This window comes from Camelina sativa, chromosome 17 (genome assembly GCF_030686135.1).
Source record: "Camelina sativa cultivar CO46 ecotype springtype chromosome 17, ASM3068613v1".
Classification (NCBI taxonomy): Eukaryota; Viridiplantae; Streptophyta; class Magnoliopsida; order Brassicales; family Brassicaceae; genus Camelina; species Camelina sativa.
Window position 1 is genome coordinate 1,250,991 of NC_141896.1, and position 15,129 is coordinate 1,266,119.

Sequence of the window (15,129 nt, forward strand, 5' to 3'; positions counted from 1 at the left end):
CCATTTATCGGATTCTGCAGAGTTATTAGCGATGGTGCAAGCTCCGGAGGAGTGGCCGATTTTCTCAACGCTTCTTGAGGAGTTCCAGGTGCTTAGTGTTTCCTTGTCCCCTTTTTCCCTGATCAAGATTTCCAGGACGTCCAATATGAAGGCTGATTGTTTATCTCGATCTTCTAGAGTGCTTTTATCAGAAACATCTTTTGTAAACAATTTCCTTCCAAATTGGGTAACCAATCGAAGAGTTTTATTTTAGTTTAATATGAGGTTAAAAAAAGAAAAAAAAATATCGAAGCCAAGTCTATCCCCATATATAATCAAAGAGTATTTATATTATTTGAAAATAGTGCAGCCAATTTAAGGCACCATCATTGACAATTAATGAATAAACAGAGTATGAGTTATCTAAAACGAATATGCTAAAAACGTTATTATATCAAATAAATTTCAATTGATATCAATGTTTATTCCACAGCAACTAAGCAACTTGCATTAGAAATTATCACCAGTTGAAGCTTGTGTACATATACATATTCATATGGATTTTAAGATACTAGGTCTAGATGAATATACGATACTCATATTTAATATGCATTTATATAAATGCACATGGTCATATGTAGATGTAGAAAAATAATAGCATAGACCAAAAAGTATTAACATGGATTTACATAAAACAACATTAGCTAGCATCCATATTTATTCTTGGGAGAAAAATAGAAAAGTACAAATAAAACAAATCACAACTAAGCCATGGCTAAATGTGCATACAAAAAACATATATACTTGATTAAACGTATGCGTGTATAAATATATAATGCAATAAACGACATTTCAAAGAAGACAAAGGATAGATCCATACCATAGCATAGAAACTTGGCGATATATGAAATAAAAATAAGGACATAATGGAGATATGATTAGACTTAAAGTATACATATGTCACTTAGTGGGTGATAATGGCCTTCTTGTTTTTACTCGGACTTGACCAATCCAATATATTTTCTGGTCAAATTGATATCGACATTCTACAAATGATAATCGCTCTATTTCTTTTATGGCTTTTGTTTTTTCTTTCAACTACCTAATTTACCTTTTCTGTTTTTTACTCTTGGAATGCATTGTTGCTTCATTATTTAAAAATAAAATTACGATATATATTTTAAATGACATAAAACTTTATCACGACTTTAAGTAAAAAATAATTTCCCACCAAATTTTCTAATTGAATTACGAGTACATGTATATTTTTGTAAACGATATGAAAAGATATGTTGTATAGCGAATGAGAGCAATTCGTGGAATGACCAACTTATGGAACCAATAAACATACATTATGGTTATGTTCCATGCAATTTGTATGTGGATTTTTTTTTTTTTTTTTTAATTTTAGATAAAAAGAGATATTAGAAAAGATTCTTTTTTTTCCATGGGTCATAAAAGTAATTAAAAGATAAAGTCACGCTTTCCAACCATTTTCCCACAAAGTTGATAGAAACTGTTCATGAGTGCAAAGCGATAAAAAGAGAGTAATACCTAAACATAGGATCAAGTGGTCGTTAAAATAACATTAAACATAATTAATTGAAATGGTCATTGTCCTCTGTATATGAATCTTCATTGTCAATTATATATACGTACATGCAAGTATGCAACACCAGCTTAAACAGTTGCAATATGTATAATGTATGATCTTACAAAACTCTAAAAAATATGCCCATCATAGTTGTGTTTATTCGACGGTACGTAATATATATAGCTGAGCCGGACCTGAGTATGCGCTAACCAAGTTTGGGCTTCGAGCATCTATGTGTTTTCTCGCTAGCTTTAGCGGCTACTACTTGTTTTAAACGATTCACCAGCTTTTGATTGTAATGGTTTGTCTAATTTCAGGAAAAAAATACGAGATTTGAACCCTCGAGTTAAGTTTCTTTGGACAAGTCAATAGCTAATGGGATTTTTTTTTTTCTTTTTCTTGGAGGTATCATATTTTCATGAGCGATATGTGTCACGTGTATTTTCAACCTTTGATCGTACTTGTAAATTTCAGAACTAAGAACTAATATTGTTTCTTTAATTTCATATTTTTATTCTAATATTGTCACGTGTATGACCACGGTCATAAAATTTTGTCTTTCGGTCGAGAGTATTGATCAAATGAATGATTCTCGTGAATTACGAATATCAGATTATATAATCATTAATTTTTGTGATTTCGCTATGCTTCACGATGCAGCAAGTAATAACTTGTATCTGGTTACTAGTCTTGTTATATTTAAAATTATTAATAATATAAGTGCTAGATCCATGATATCACAAGTCAATGTTAATAATATAAGTACAAAGTCTTCTCCAGAAACCATATATGTATATACAAAAAAAAAGATCTCCATGATTTTCTTCAATTATTTGACAACAAATCGTTGAATGATGAGGACATATATGTGGCATTTTTCATGTTACGTATATGGATAAAGATTTGAAAAGACTAGTTAAAATATCTAAATTGCTACCAAACGGTCAAATTTGGTCCACCTTTCATCCATAATGGTTCGTTGATGCATTCGGGCTCGCAAAAAGCATGTTAAAAAGTTGGTGATAATTACTTAAAAGTGATCTTTTCGCAATATATTATAGTAATCAGAAAATGTTATTGGCTTCATGATTGAAGCTTGGCCTCATCAAATATGTCACGGTCACTTGTATGGTTTCTTAAATCTTAAATTTTTTAAATACCATTATTATTGTTTTAAAATATTTATCACCACTCAAACGTGTATACACATACACCTAGGCAAATATATGAATATATATTATCATTTGACAGAATCTGCACATATCATTCAAAAATTTATATTTTTGTTTTTGTAACACCAATATGTGTAAATTTGAATTGATGATATCGACGACATCAACATTCGGTTATACACTTATACTTATATAGTTTATATGTATGTCGATCAAAATTAAATTATAACAAAAATATATATCTATAAATTTTTGCACAAAAGTTATGATAGGTACTAGTTTTGAGAGTTTTTGTATTTAGTTATTTGCCAACGACTATAATTGGTCCAAAATTCTAATAGCAGAAATTAGACGGGCTAACATTCATAGCTTATATTGGGCCAGACAAATTTTGTCACATAACATATTAACGCATTAAAATTAACAAATTTTGACAATTTTGTCACAGATGTCATTAATGTTCAAATCATTGTTTTCTTAAGTTGGATTTCAATAAAGAATTACACCGACTACGAGATTGCTTCACAAGATGGTTTGCATAAGAGCATCTTTACTCGAGTAACCCCCTAATCATTCCTCAGAAAATAAAAATAAATTAACTTTTTTACAAATTATTATTATTTATTTATTTTTTAAATCTGTTCCACTACTAAACAGATGACACCTGTTTTGTTTGTTGAGAGTATCGGTTCTCAGATTACTCTGCCAAAGAACGTTTCTGTTTTTTATCCTCTTCTCTCTCTTCTTTTTATTATTTTTTAATAAGAGTATCGATAAAAGAACTGCCAGTAATGATGGTCTAACATGATTGGGTCAATACGTTCAAACCACTAAGGGTACTACTACTAAGAGCATGTTTATAGGGAGATCAGTTTAAGGTGCTCTTAGAGTATAAATATTGTGAAAATAATGTAAGATCAGTAGGTAAGAATTTTTGTTAAAAAAATTAGTTATTGGGAGAACATGTTTAAGATCTTAATATTTAATAATATAATATTTTTATAGAAATTTAAGAATGTTTAATAAATACATAGATTAATGTTTAATAAAATTTTTAAGAATGTTTAATACTATTTAATAATTATATTTATTAATATTCTTAAACATATTACAATTATAAAAATTTATAAAATAATATTTTAATTGCAAACTTATAAAATTTTTATTAAAATTCAAAATACAATGGCATATTTTTATGAAACAAAAAAACATTGTAAATAACTTTTTTTTAAAAAAACAAACAAATATATTACTTAATTAATTAAACAAGATAAACATTTTATTTAATTAATACATAGATTAATGTCCAAATTTATTCCATATATTCTCAACTAAACTAATCCGAGAGAGACACGTCACACAAGATCAGGCACAAGAACAGTTCTAGAATAAGATCAATGAGCCTGATCTTAAGTCCACTATTCAATTATTTTCATTTTTAAAAGACTTAACGCCTCATCTGATCTCCCTATAATCATGGCCTAAGCATAGCTGATTTTATTGCCACCTTAACGCCACGGTAGGATGTAATAGTCGTCTGAATCAAGATTGAGGATCAATAGACATGATAGCCGGTTCTATACCAAAAGCATTCGTGGCTTCTGCTTGCTTGTTGTGATCATAACCAGGCCGTTTCTCTCTCTCTCTCTCTCGCTCTCTCTCTCTCTCTCTCGCTCTCTCTCTACACATAGACTAGCATCGGTAGCTTGATGTCAATGTCTGTTGTATTAATTAAATTCTCAAGATTTGCTGTTTCCTCTGTTCCACAACCTGGTTCTGCAATTCTATATTGATGCTAGCCAATATATCGTCATGATCATTATCTCGATCTTTATGTATTTCTTTTAGGTTTTGGTGCACATTATACGATTCAGACCTCTCCTAATTATCGCATCGCATCAGGCAGTGAGTTGATTCTTTCTTTACCTTTTAACTCATCAGATTCTCACCCTTGATTAGATAATAACGCAATGCTGTTTCGATGATTCTTCATAACGACGTCGTTTTGGGAACATTATGACAAAGCTATTCAGGAGTAATTCCAAAAAAATCTCCCTAGCCAGACGCAGTTGGGCTCTCTCCAACCTGAGAGAAAAAAAAGAGAGAAGACCATTAGAAACCAAGCATTCACACACGAAACAACAACACACGAGGGAGAAACGGATCTAGGTCTTACTCTCCACTATTAGCAGGGGACGAAGAACGCTGTCAGAGTCGGGGTTGGTTTTCACTCTTACCGGGCTCCACGGCGGCGATGCCTTCAAGAAGATTGTATACAATTTAGAAAATCATTAAGTAAGTAAGGTCAAACCAAGATTGTACAGCTATAAAAGTTAAGACTATATAATATAAAGATTAGCTTACCTGGAGAATGACTTCCCTTCCATCGTGTAGATCTCCACCTGATATAGAGAAGCAATAGACATAAAAATTGCAGCTTTCAAACTAAGAACGTGAAGACTCATGAACATAAGGCTCTGACTCATGAAACCAAAATGCTGCAGCAAATACCTGCAACCGTCATTTATAGTAGAAACAAAAGACAAAATGCTGCAGAAACCAAAATGCTGCAGCAAAATATTAGTTGTCAATCAGACCTTCAAATCTTGCAATGGAGCAGATGATGGGAGCCCACGTACAGTAACTGCAAAAAAAGAAAAGGCATCCAAGAATCAGAAGAAGTGAAGTGAAGTTCCAAATATTATGAATAGAAATTTGGCAATCCGCTATGAGAATCAACGTTAGGCCACAGGTGGTTCTTGACCTGTAACAATTACAAGATTCATAAAACGAAAGAAAAACAGAAATTTGGTAGCACAAGAATGATAATGTAAATAGTACCTTTCCCAGGCTCAGTTAGAATAGGAGGCACCAAACACTTCATAAAGCTTATGGACCTATCGAGTTGAATTATTCTGTGAGCCAGTAAAATCAAAAGAAGCAAGAAAGAGAGAAGAACATAATTAACTTACTTAAGCAGTACGAGTCGTCTTCTTCATCCTTCAATCCATCTCAGACCAGCAGCAGGTTACTGATTCTTGGCTCCTCTTGTTAAAACCTAAAAGTAGACAAACTCGTTACAAAGCAAACATAAACAAGAGAGATTTAAAGTAATTTAAAAAGGTGGAGAAACAAATCTCACCCCAACACTCTCCAGAAGATTTAACAGTATCATAGATTTATGGTCGTCTCTGTTGACTCATGAAACAAACGCCAATTCAATCTCCAGAATATGATTTGACCATCGCTGTGTAAGACTGCAACATCTAGATAAGGAAGAAGCAACAACAAAAAACCATAAGAAAAAAATATCAGTTAGTTTCTCTATTGTGTGTGTGGCAAAGAATAAACTTTAAAGGGGCGGAATTTAGACTCACAACTGTCGAATTTGAAGTGGACAAGGAGGAAGACTCAGAAGCTGTCTCGAGTGACCTCAGCAAATTAAAGAAGACACCACAAGCTCTCCGCAAATGATCCTGCAAAAAAAATGGATTTCATATCAGAAAGACAAGGGAGTAGAAACCAAAAGGTTGCAGCAAAACATTACTTGTCAATCAGACCTTCAAATGTTGCCATGGAGCAGATGATGGGAGCCGACGTACAGTAACTGCAAAAAAAAAAAAAAAAAGGCATCCAAGAATCAAAAGAAGTTAGGTGAAGTGCGACCAAATTTTAGCAGTACCAACTTCATCTAAGAGCAAGTAAAACAAACCTCAGAATTCAGAGTGTGTTCTTATAACTTCCACTAGGATCACTGAAGATGTCTGTGTATGGTGGTTAGTACTAGTTAGTAAATCTGAAAATCCAAGTGAAAAGAAGAAAGAGAGAAGAACAGAGTTAACTAACCTTAAGCAGTTTGCTTCATTCTTCATTCTTCATTCTCCATGTTTACACTCTTTGGCCGCTCTTGTGGCAGTCCGGTCCCATATCAGCTGAAACGAGAAAGAGAAAACAGCATCACAAAGATGAGAATGAGTTTATTCAACGAGAATTGTCAAATAGCGGGAAAGTGTATGTACCTGTGAGAAAATGACGAGATTCCTTGAGACAGCCAAAAAACACAGTTTAGTATCTATATCTGAAAGAAAGATCATTCTATTAATTATAACCAAGATTCAGCAAAACAAAGGCCCAGGGTTAGTCACACTCATGTGATATAGGATGCGGTTTTTTACCTTGCTTTCGGTTAGATGATAATAGTTCAGCAGCAATCCGCTATGAGCATCAACGTTAGGCCATGGGTGGTTCTTAAACCTCTACTTGGTCAAACACCACCAAATCCAATAGAATCAGTTTTGATTCTTGAAAGCATCTCCGCCATCTGCAAATAGAGAAAAAGAAGAAGAACCATTAAATGCTAATTCGTAATTTTAATAGAGTGAAAACCGTAAATTGTTATACCTCTACTTGATCGGTTAAATCAGAAGAAACGCCATGGAAACAAACAACGTCCCCCTCCGATCATCCTAAAATTAGACCAAAGTCGTTACTAAGCAAAACATAACAAAAGAGATTTAATGAAATTAGAAAGAAAAAAAAATTGGAGAAACAAATCTCACCGCAACACTCTCCAGAAGATTAACAATATCATAGATACCGTCGTCGTCACCTAGAGAAGAAAGAAGAAACAACAAAAACCATTCAAAAAAAAAAAAGATATCAGTTAGTTCCTGTATAGTGTGTGAAACGAAGAATAAACTTGAAAGGGATGAATTAGACTCACAACTTATATGGATGTGGAGAATTTGAAGTGGACAAGGAAGAAGACGCACCACTGTCTCGAGTGACCTCAGCAAATCACACATCACCAGCTATCCCCGCATATGATCTCCTGAAAAAGATGGATTCCATATCAAACAGACAAAAACAAGACTAAGGAGTAGAAACCAAAAAGTTGCAGCAAAACGTTAGTTGTCAATCAGACCTTCAAATCTTGGCATGAAGCAGATGATGCGAGGCCATGTACAGTAGAAGAAGTGAACACAAACCTCGGAATTCAGAGAGTCTTCTAACTTCCATTAGGATCAGTGAATATGTCCCTGTATAGTGGTTAGTAAAACTCAAAAATCCAAGAGAGAAGTGTTCCATGGTCTGGGTAACACTTCAGTAGCACCTTGTTGTTCACCAAAAAAAAAAACGGGAGTATTGGTTAGAGGATAAAGTTAAGCTTGTAACCAGAAGAACATAAAGAAACGAGTAAAATTATGAGATGACTTACAGAGCTATAAGAAGATGATTTATTTTCCATCGGTTGGGTCCATAATTCAGCGTCCTCCTTGGCATTAATGGGAAGGAAGTGAACCACCATATATCTATATATCTCCATCATCTAGAGAAGCAGCAACAACAAAACCAAAAAGTCTCAGTCTCACTTATGGATGGGGACTATTGAAGCAAACGTATAGAGTGCTTGTGAGTAATATAGATCGACTTGCCTGAGTAAAGCAAACAATTCAGATGAAAGTTGGAACACGCACACACCTGTTAAACCAAAAAGAAACAAACAACCCCATTAAAAACATATAACATTGGGTAGTGAAAGATGAACTTGAAACAGGACATTGCTTTTTAACGGGGTTGGAACTCGAATGGGTAGTGAAGGATGAACTTGAAACAGGACAAAGAAAAGAAAAAGATAAAGAAATTTAAGATCACTTACAAAGCAAGAAGAAGAGTATTCCATGGTTAAGGTCATAATCCCTTACAAACACTTCAGTAGCACCTTGTTGTTCAAAACAAAAACAAAAACAAAAAGAGTAATGGTTAAGGGAGATAGTCATAAACATGAAACAGAAGAAAAATAAAGAAAAAGATAAAACTTTGGGATGACTTACAGAGCAATAAGAAGAAGAGGATTTTGTTGCCATCCTTTGGGTCCATAATTCAGCATCAATCCTTAACATCAATGGGAAGGAAGTGGCAGTGCATCATATATATCTCAGTATACTTCGTACTGTCCTTGACAAAGATCTGAGTCAACATCGTCATGGTTGGAACACACATACGCACCTGTTTCGTTTCACCACCTCAAAAGAAACAACAAACCAATTGATTAATTAAGATCCCCTCTGGTTTCAAAAGCAAAACATTAACACACACCACCTCTGTAATAGTAGAAAGAAACAAAAATCAGAATCGATACATATATAGGGTTTAGAAAGAGATACCTCTGACTTGTTGTTTTGGCTTTGAATTTGCTGAATCCGAATGGAGAATACATCAAACTGTAGATTCGATTTTAACAATCGTTTCCCTGCAGTGATAAGAATCAACACATTAGAATAGAAAGAAAAAAAGAGAGAAACTATAACAAGAGCGCCGCCGACAAGACATAAGACCTAGGGTTATACCTTTTCGAATCGAACAGTTCGATACACGCCGGCCGGACACCGTGTTTGGAGTTCTGGATCTTACACAAACTTCACCCTCCGAAAAATCTGAGTGTGAATCATCCATCATCGTCCGAAATCGAACACACAACAACACAGTGTTTGCGTTTCACCCAAAACTGAAAGAAACAAAGATTAAGATTCTCATATTATACAAACAAAAGCCAAACTCTTAATTTCAAAAAGCAAAAAACATTCACACCAAAAAAAATCAAAATCGATTCTTAGGGTTAGGGTTTAAGAAGAACACGATACGATTTACCTCCTCTTGACTTCTTCTTCATGTCGCCGCCACTAGAAAGAATCGAACTCTGTCTCTCTCTCGTCGCTCGCTCTCTCTCTCTCTCAATTGAAGAGTCTGTGATATAAATTTGTGTTCTCCAGAGAGGATAGTGAGAGTCGTCAGATATTTATAAACAAAAAAAAAGTGAAAACAACAAAGGAAATATAGAAAAAAGGAAATCAAACTTGCACCATCCATAGTCATTTACTCATTAGTACATAATGGGTTTACAAACCGAAGCCCACATAAAAGCCCAAATATCTAAACCGCCATGGAAATTACTGGACCCTCTCCAGAAAAAAAACAAATAGGAGACGTACTAGGGTTTTCGTCGATGTCACGACAACTACAGAACAATGCAGTGATGAAGGCCTTATTAGTAATGGGCTTTTCTGTGAAGGCCCATCTGAAGTCCAATCAGGTATCATACTCTCTTCTTGATTTCTTTACAAGTAAACCATTTTGATTTTTATAATTATTTTTTTTAGTTAAACAATTTCTTATTGAAATAAAGTTTAAAGTTTTAAGTTGTTGAAAACAAACCATACTTACCATCATATCCTTAGGAAGTCCGAATTGTTATAAGTTCGATATATTTTCATGTATTAATATAAATGTTTTATTTGCTTCTGATTTTTTCAACCTTTATTAACTAGATTTTAAGGTTGTTATAAATAAAGTTTAATTAAAAAAATAGATGCAGTTTTTGTTATTTTCTTTGTTTCTTTATGATCATTCAAATTAATCACGTAACAATCTTTTACAAATTCACATAGGCAGAAGACTACATTAAAAAAAAAAATATCAACAAATCATGTAAAAAGGAAGGAAAAAGGAAGAAGAAGAAGAAGACAAATTAAATAAAATATGATGAGGATTCAAAATCAAAGCCATAAAGCCCCAGCTTGTCTAAGACTAGGCACTAAATCACCATTAATATGAGCAGCCATCAGATTTTCCAACCCTCCAAACAACTTCCCTCCTATGTACATCACTGGTAATTTCTCTTTATCACTTAAGATGTTGTCGTACTTGTTGTCTTCTTCGTCTTCACCAATTTCAACCACCAACGGGTTCACACCATGTGTCAGTAGCAGCCGTTTCGCCACGTGTCCCATACAACACCCTCTCCTCGCAAACACCACCACAGCATTCTCCATCACCACTAGGTGGTTGCTTGATCTCTTAGCGTTTATAGATGTTGGCTTTGGCTTTGGTGATGTTAGCCATGCTAATGACGTTGATGATGATGGTTTATCTTCAGTCTTTGGACGGAAAATGCTATTTCCCGGCACAGTCGTCGTCCACGACGATGACTCGTATGGTCTTATTGCTTTTTGCATAGTTGATGCTAGAGAGAAAGAGCGAGAGAGAGAGAGAGGGAAAGAGAAAGAGAGAGAGAGAGACTTGTGTAGTTGGGTTTAGTTTGGTAAGAGATTGGATTATTTAAGAATTTATATATATAGAGGATTTGGGAAAGCATATTGGCTTTGGTGGGGGGGTCAACGAAGGTTGTGTAAAAATGTATTCTCATGAAATCGGAAGCCACGTCACCGTATCCAAAATAAAGATCTATGTATAACCTATACTTATGATTATGATTAATTCTTTAATGTTGAGTGTAAATCATCCAAATATTAAAAGATATACTATTTAACTTAGGAGTGAAAGATAAATTTTAAACTCATTGTCGGAACTCAAATGCGACAACTCAATTTAATATAATTGTTATCATCTTAACGAAATGTCATTTTTTGACCTGTTGTAATTCAGAAAAATTGTAGCAATTTATAAATCAATGACTTGCACGATATATAGTTTATTTTAAAGTAAATGATGACGAAGACATAGCAAGAGGCTGATGTCAATAGATTTCTTTATTTGCTTAATAAAAACGTATGCCATTAGTTAAAATTGTCTTCGTATGGTTACGTTTTTGTGGATAAAGGCAAATCATTTGTATGGACCATTTAGATTTTTAGATCATCTCTATTACGTCATGACGATGACTTGTTTTCTCTAACATTAAGTTATCAATTTGTATTTTATATTCTCGTTGAAACATGAAACTATAATCGTTTCTTTTCCAACAAGATACATAACATTAATCCCTCGTTTAGGATTGGTTTAACTTGCGATCTGTATCGGAAAATCGTACGTCACGAACCCCACAGATGACGTATCATCTTTGTGGAAGAATCAAACAACTACTCCTTTCGTCAAAAGAAAACAGCTGAGAGTGAGAAGTTGGGGGAAAAAAATGACAAAAGATGGAGGAGGAGAGGACCCTCACCGTGACAAAACGACATGACGTCTCCCTTTAACTTTACGAAACAGCAAGTTGTTCCTTTCCGTTCCCTCTTTAATTAAATTTACAGATGACGGAATCCACTGTATATTACTCGAAAACATTTGAGTAGCCTTTTAAATTAATTTATTGGTTAACGGTCAGCACTCGTCTCCAGCTAGGTTTTGATAATACATGACATCATAAAAAGCAGTCGTCGGTTATATACAAATATAGCCACCGATAGAATGAAATGAATACTAAGTCAAAAAAATAAAATTTTGACGTCACCGGAAAATTCGCCGGAGTTTCGTCACCCCCATAAAAAATCCTAACCGGTAAAATAGAAAGAAAAAAGACGTCTCTATCATGGTGGCGCCGGCAAAGCGTCATCAAATACAAAGGGTCCATGTTGCTATGCTCATACAAAATCTTATAATACGTGTGCAATAACATTATTTTATGTTTTTCTCATCAATACAAATCCCTTATAGGTCTAGATAACGTTAGGAACTCTAGTGGAGAAAAGGAAAAAATTGAATAGCAAGTTAACAACAAAGAACTTAACGAAAAATAATAATATTTTTAAAGTTGTAAGGGATTGGTATGCATCTTACTTCATATCCCGAATAGTTATATAACCATGTCGTATGTCCCATATAACTAAAGAACTATTGACAATTAGGCATAGATAAGATCATATGAATATGAATTTTTTATTATGTTGAAATTTGACTTCATCAATTCTCCGGGTAAATATCCAAACGATAAGTTTCACTGAACATGATGATGAATAATACTGACCAAAGCCAAACCAAACCGAGTTGCAATATGTCCGCTTAAAAGACTATTTTCAAAATCTATCGAGAGAGAGAGAGAGACGGGGTCATTTGGTCAATCACCGAACCGGTTGTTTACGTCCAAGGCGGAGACTTTTTTTTAGAGAAAAAAACTGAAGAAAAACTTACTCTTTCCTTCTCTTTTACTTCTTAGCGATAGGCTCCAAGTTCATCTCTTGGAGGTTGAGCAACAGATCGTTGGAGCTCAGGTAAACCTTGTTTGCAGATTGAGCAATGGTCTGAGCAATCTCTCTTGCAGCTTCAATCTTTCTCAGAGTGATGAATGCCTGATTGTTTGCAATTGCTTGTCCGATCAGCTGAGCACTTTTAGCTTCTCCCTGCACAGATGTAATTAAAAGACCTAATGCTTTAGGGCGATACCTATAATCTCCAAGTCATTAGATCTGCAACAGACATCTACAATCCTATACCTGGGCACGGATAACCGCACTTCTCCTGTCTTGCTCGGCTTTCTCCACAATGAACTTAGCCCGTTCAGCTTCTTGAGCAGCGACTTGTTTTGCCTCGATTGCTGCGGTGAACTCCTTGCCAAACGTGAGGGTCGTGATGGAGACATCATCAAGAGCAATGTCGAAGTTGGAAGCTCGCTCTGTCAGAATCTTGCGTATCTCTCTGCTCACAGCCTAAAGGAGAGTAATCACAGACCACCATAAGAAACAAAAAGAGCACGAAAAGCTTGTGGAAGACGAATGTTGAGATACCTACTTCTCTCTGTGTTATGAGCTGGCTTGCATTGTACTGAGCTACCACTGCTTTTAGGGTTTCATGGATGATGGAAGGAAGAACCCTTTCACTGTAATTCTCGCCAAGGCTTCGGTAAATCTTTGGCAAACGATCACCCATAGGACGTGTGAGCACCCTCAGTCCAATTTTCACCTGTGCAACAACCAAGAAAAATTTCAGAAACACAGAACCACCCTTAAAGAAAAAAAACAGAGACTTCATTCAACTTGTTCCACCTAAATTTAATCTCATCCTAAAACAATCTTCATTAGATGTCTTGTTTCATAGTCAGAAACTAAAGCCGGAAACACACAAAAGGAAACTAAGATGATATCTAGTCAAAGTTTTCTCCATTTCTTTTTCAATCAATTATCCATCTACAGTAATCATGTAATATCCTAACAGCGAAAGTGAAATATAATCTGCAACTCCATAGAGATAAATCACATCCCAACTTAAGAGCATGGTCTTATTACTGATATAGGGATCTTAACAGAACTTAAAAAGAAGGAAGGTCTTCATATTCATCAACAACATATGAAGTTAGAGCATAGGCTGGATAATAGTACAAGCACACAGAAAAAAAAAAAGGCACTAGAATCCATAACGCACCATCTGAAGGTCATGACTCCCAGTGGTGCTCTCAACAAGGTAAGGTCGTGCACGAACGTCATAGATGATTGGCCTTTCAAACCATGGCAACATAAAATGTGTGCCTTCCGGGTATACCTGAAACCACAAAAGTCATGCTTTGGAAAATAACAACTCAAAGACGCAGATCCAAAAGTAACTATGGGGTAGTTGGAGAAACACAAAACCTTTTCCTTGACACCAGTTAATCGGTTGAACATGACAGCACGGTGTCCTCCATCAACATTGTAGAGACTGTTAGTAAGGGCATAGACACCAAGCCCACCAATAACGCTGACCTTGAGAAGGGCAGAGAGAGCAGGTGATCCAGGAATCTTGGGAACTTTGTTGAAACTCATTTCCTAAGAACCAAACAAAAAGAAAAAAGTAGCAATTAAAAACCTCAATATACGACGAAGATCCAAAAGACTTAACACCGCCATAAGAAATCACACACATAGAAAAATCAATGCACAAGCCTCCAATTCAAAAGAGAAAATACAGAACTGGTGTTACTAAGAGAATCGATGGACATGAAAACAAGTGGAGAAAAACACGAATTCGTAAAGATCGCACAAACTGAAATCATCTGTAACAGATCCAGCCACTGAACATTATCAAATCGATTCAGTATCAATAGATCGGGGAATATAAACTTAAAACAAGAAGAGACAAGTTATAGCTTTCACCAAACCGATAAAATTACGCAAAGGACTATCAAACTGAACGACGATCAGGCACTGCGTGACTTTTATCGGCAACCAAACAGAGCATACCAATAAATACTGTGTAAATTCCGACGAACAAGTGGAGAGAGAGAGAGAGAGAGATGAACCTTAGCTCAGCTGTTAATCACCGGCGATGCTAGGGTTTAGGAAAGATCACGATCGGAGCTGCCGACGAATCTTATTAGGGTTTTAGAAATGATAATGGCGAACTATCTTCTAGTATGTTCCTGCTGAATTGCTCAGGCCCAATAACTATAATATGCTTTATTAAGCCCATTATGTATTTTCTAAAGAGGTCCATTATGTTATGTAGTCATGTATCTTCTAGTATGTTCCTGCTGAATTGCTCAGGCCCGTTAATTATAATATGCTTTATTAAGCCCATTATGTGTTTTTCAAAGAGGCCCATTATTTCATTTAGTAAATTTTTAAAAGTCCATGTTTTCTTTATTCGTCAGCAAGTGTGTTAGAGAGTTTTGACTTG

At 35.0% G+C, this 15,129-nt stretch overlaps 3 protein-coding genes across 18 annotated transcripts; all 3 read right to left on the reverse strand.

Annotated features, from left to right (window-relative positions):
* Nucleotides 1-4,451: 4,451 nt before the first annotated feature.
* Nucleotides 4,452-9,583, reverse strand: LOC104754506 (uncharacterized). Of its 16 annotated transcripts, none has more exons than XM_087496630.1 (24): nt 9,397-9,583; nt 9,096-9,253; nt 8,913-8,998; nt 8,580-8,754; nt 8,405-8,467; nt 8,181-8,226; nt 7,964-8,074; nt 7,670-7,858; nt 7,469-7,576; nt 7,305-7,354; nt 7,147-7,211; nt 6,921-7,066; nt 6,765-6,823; nt 6,592-6,677; nt 6,458-6,509; nt 6,306-6,352; nt 6,123-6,221; nt 5,888-6,011; nt 5,718-5,803; nt 5,587-5,642; nt 5,343-5,389; nt 5,110-5,243; nt 4,922-5,003; nt 4,452-4,830 (listed from the first exon to the last, which is right to left on the reverse strand). In XM_087496630.1, the coding sequence occupies exons 2-4, from the start codon at nt 9,202-9,204 to the stop codon at nt 8,635-8,637; spliced, it is 315 nt and encodes a 104-aa protein (XP_087352756.1). In that variant the 5' UTR covers nt 9,205-9,253; nt 9,397-9,583; the 3' UTR covers nt 4,452-4,830; nt 4,922-5,003; nt 5,110-5,243; nt 5,343-5,389; nt 5,587-5,642; nt 5,718-5,803; nt 5,888-6,011; nt 6,123-6,221; nt 6,306-6,352; nt 6,458-6,509; nt 6,592-6,677; nt 6,765-6,823; nt 6,921-7,066; nt 7,147-7,211; nt 7,305-7,354; nt 7,469-7,576; nt 7,670-7,858; nt 7,964-8,074; nt 8,181-8,226; nt 8,405-8,467; nt 8,580-8,634. The 16 variants fall into 15 exon arrangements, 13 of the variants coding, with proteins under 13 accessions (XP_087352760.1, XP_087352766.1, XP_087352758.1 ...); XR_015587493.1 differs by having other exon boundaries at nt 5,110-5,147; nt 7,734-7,858; nt 8,580-8,771; XR_015587492.1 differs by having other exon boundaries at nt 5,110-5,147; nt 8,580-8,771.
* A 537-nt stretch (nt 9,584-10,120) lies between these two features.
* LOC104754507 (monothiol glutaredoxin-S13) lies at nt 10,121-10,862 on the reverse strand. Its single transcript, XM_010476714.3, has one exon. The coding sequence runs from the start codon at nt 10,758-10,760 to the stop codon at nt 10,302-10,304; it is 459 nt and encodes a 152-aa protein (XP_010475016.1). The 5' UTR covers nt 10,761-10,862; the 3' UTR covers nt 10,121-10,301.
* Nucleotides 10,863-12,398: 1,536 nt separating this feature from the next.
* Nucleotides 12,399-14,934, reverse strand: LOC104754509 (prohibitin-2, mitochondrial). Its single transcript, XM_010476716.3, has 6 exons — nt 14,753-14,934; nt 14,106-14,279; nt 13,900-14,016; nt 13,270-13,440; nt 12,975-13,187; nt 12,399-12,881 (listed from the first exon to the last, which is right to left on the reverse strand). Exons 2-6 carry the CDS (start codon nt 14,274-14,276, stop codon nt 12,687-12,689), a joined length of 867 nt encoding a protein of 288 aa, XP_010475018.1. The 5' UTR covers nt 14,277-14,279; nt 14,753-14,934; the 3' UTR covers nt 12,399-12,686.
* Nucleotides 14,935-15,129: the final 195 nt, after the last annotated feature.

What these genes read in the sequence shown, in the direction of transcription:
- LOC104754506 (XM_087496633.1), bottom strand. Translation starts at nt 9,204, where the DNA reads ATGATGGATGATTCACACTCAGATTTTTCGGAGGGTGAAGTTTGTGTA. An exon ending in GAACTGTTCGATTCGAAAAG is followed by an intron (nt 8,999 to 9,095) that starts GTATAACCCTAG and finishes TTATCACTGCAG; the next exon opens with GGAAACGATTGTTAAAATCG. An exon ending in GCCAAAACAACAAGTCAGAG is followed by an intron (nt 8,755 to 8,912) that starts GTATCTCTTTCT and finishes GAAACGAAACAG; the next exon opens with GTGCGTATGTGTGTTCCAAC.
- LOC104754507 (XM_010476714.3), bottom strand. Translation starts at nt 10,760, where the DNA reads ATGCAAAAAGCAATAAGACCATACGAGTCATCGTCGTGGACGACGACT.
- LOC104754509 (XM_010476716.3), bottom strand. Translation starts at nt 14,276, where the DNA reads ATGAGTTTCAACAAAGTTCCCAAGATTCCTGGATCACCTGCTCTCTCT. An exon ending in TAACTGGTGTCAAGGAAAAG is followed by an intron (nt 14,017 to 14,105) that starts GTTTTGTGTTTC and finishes TTGTGGTTTCAG; the next exon opens with GTATACCCGGAAGGCACACA. An exon ending in AGCTCATAACACAGAGAGAA is followed by an intron (nt 13,188 to 13,269) that starts GTAGGTATCTCA and finishes ACTCTCCTTTAG; the next exon opens with GCTGTGAGCAGAGAGATACG.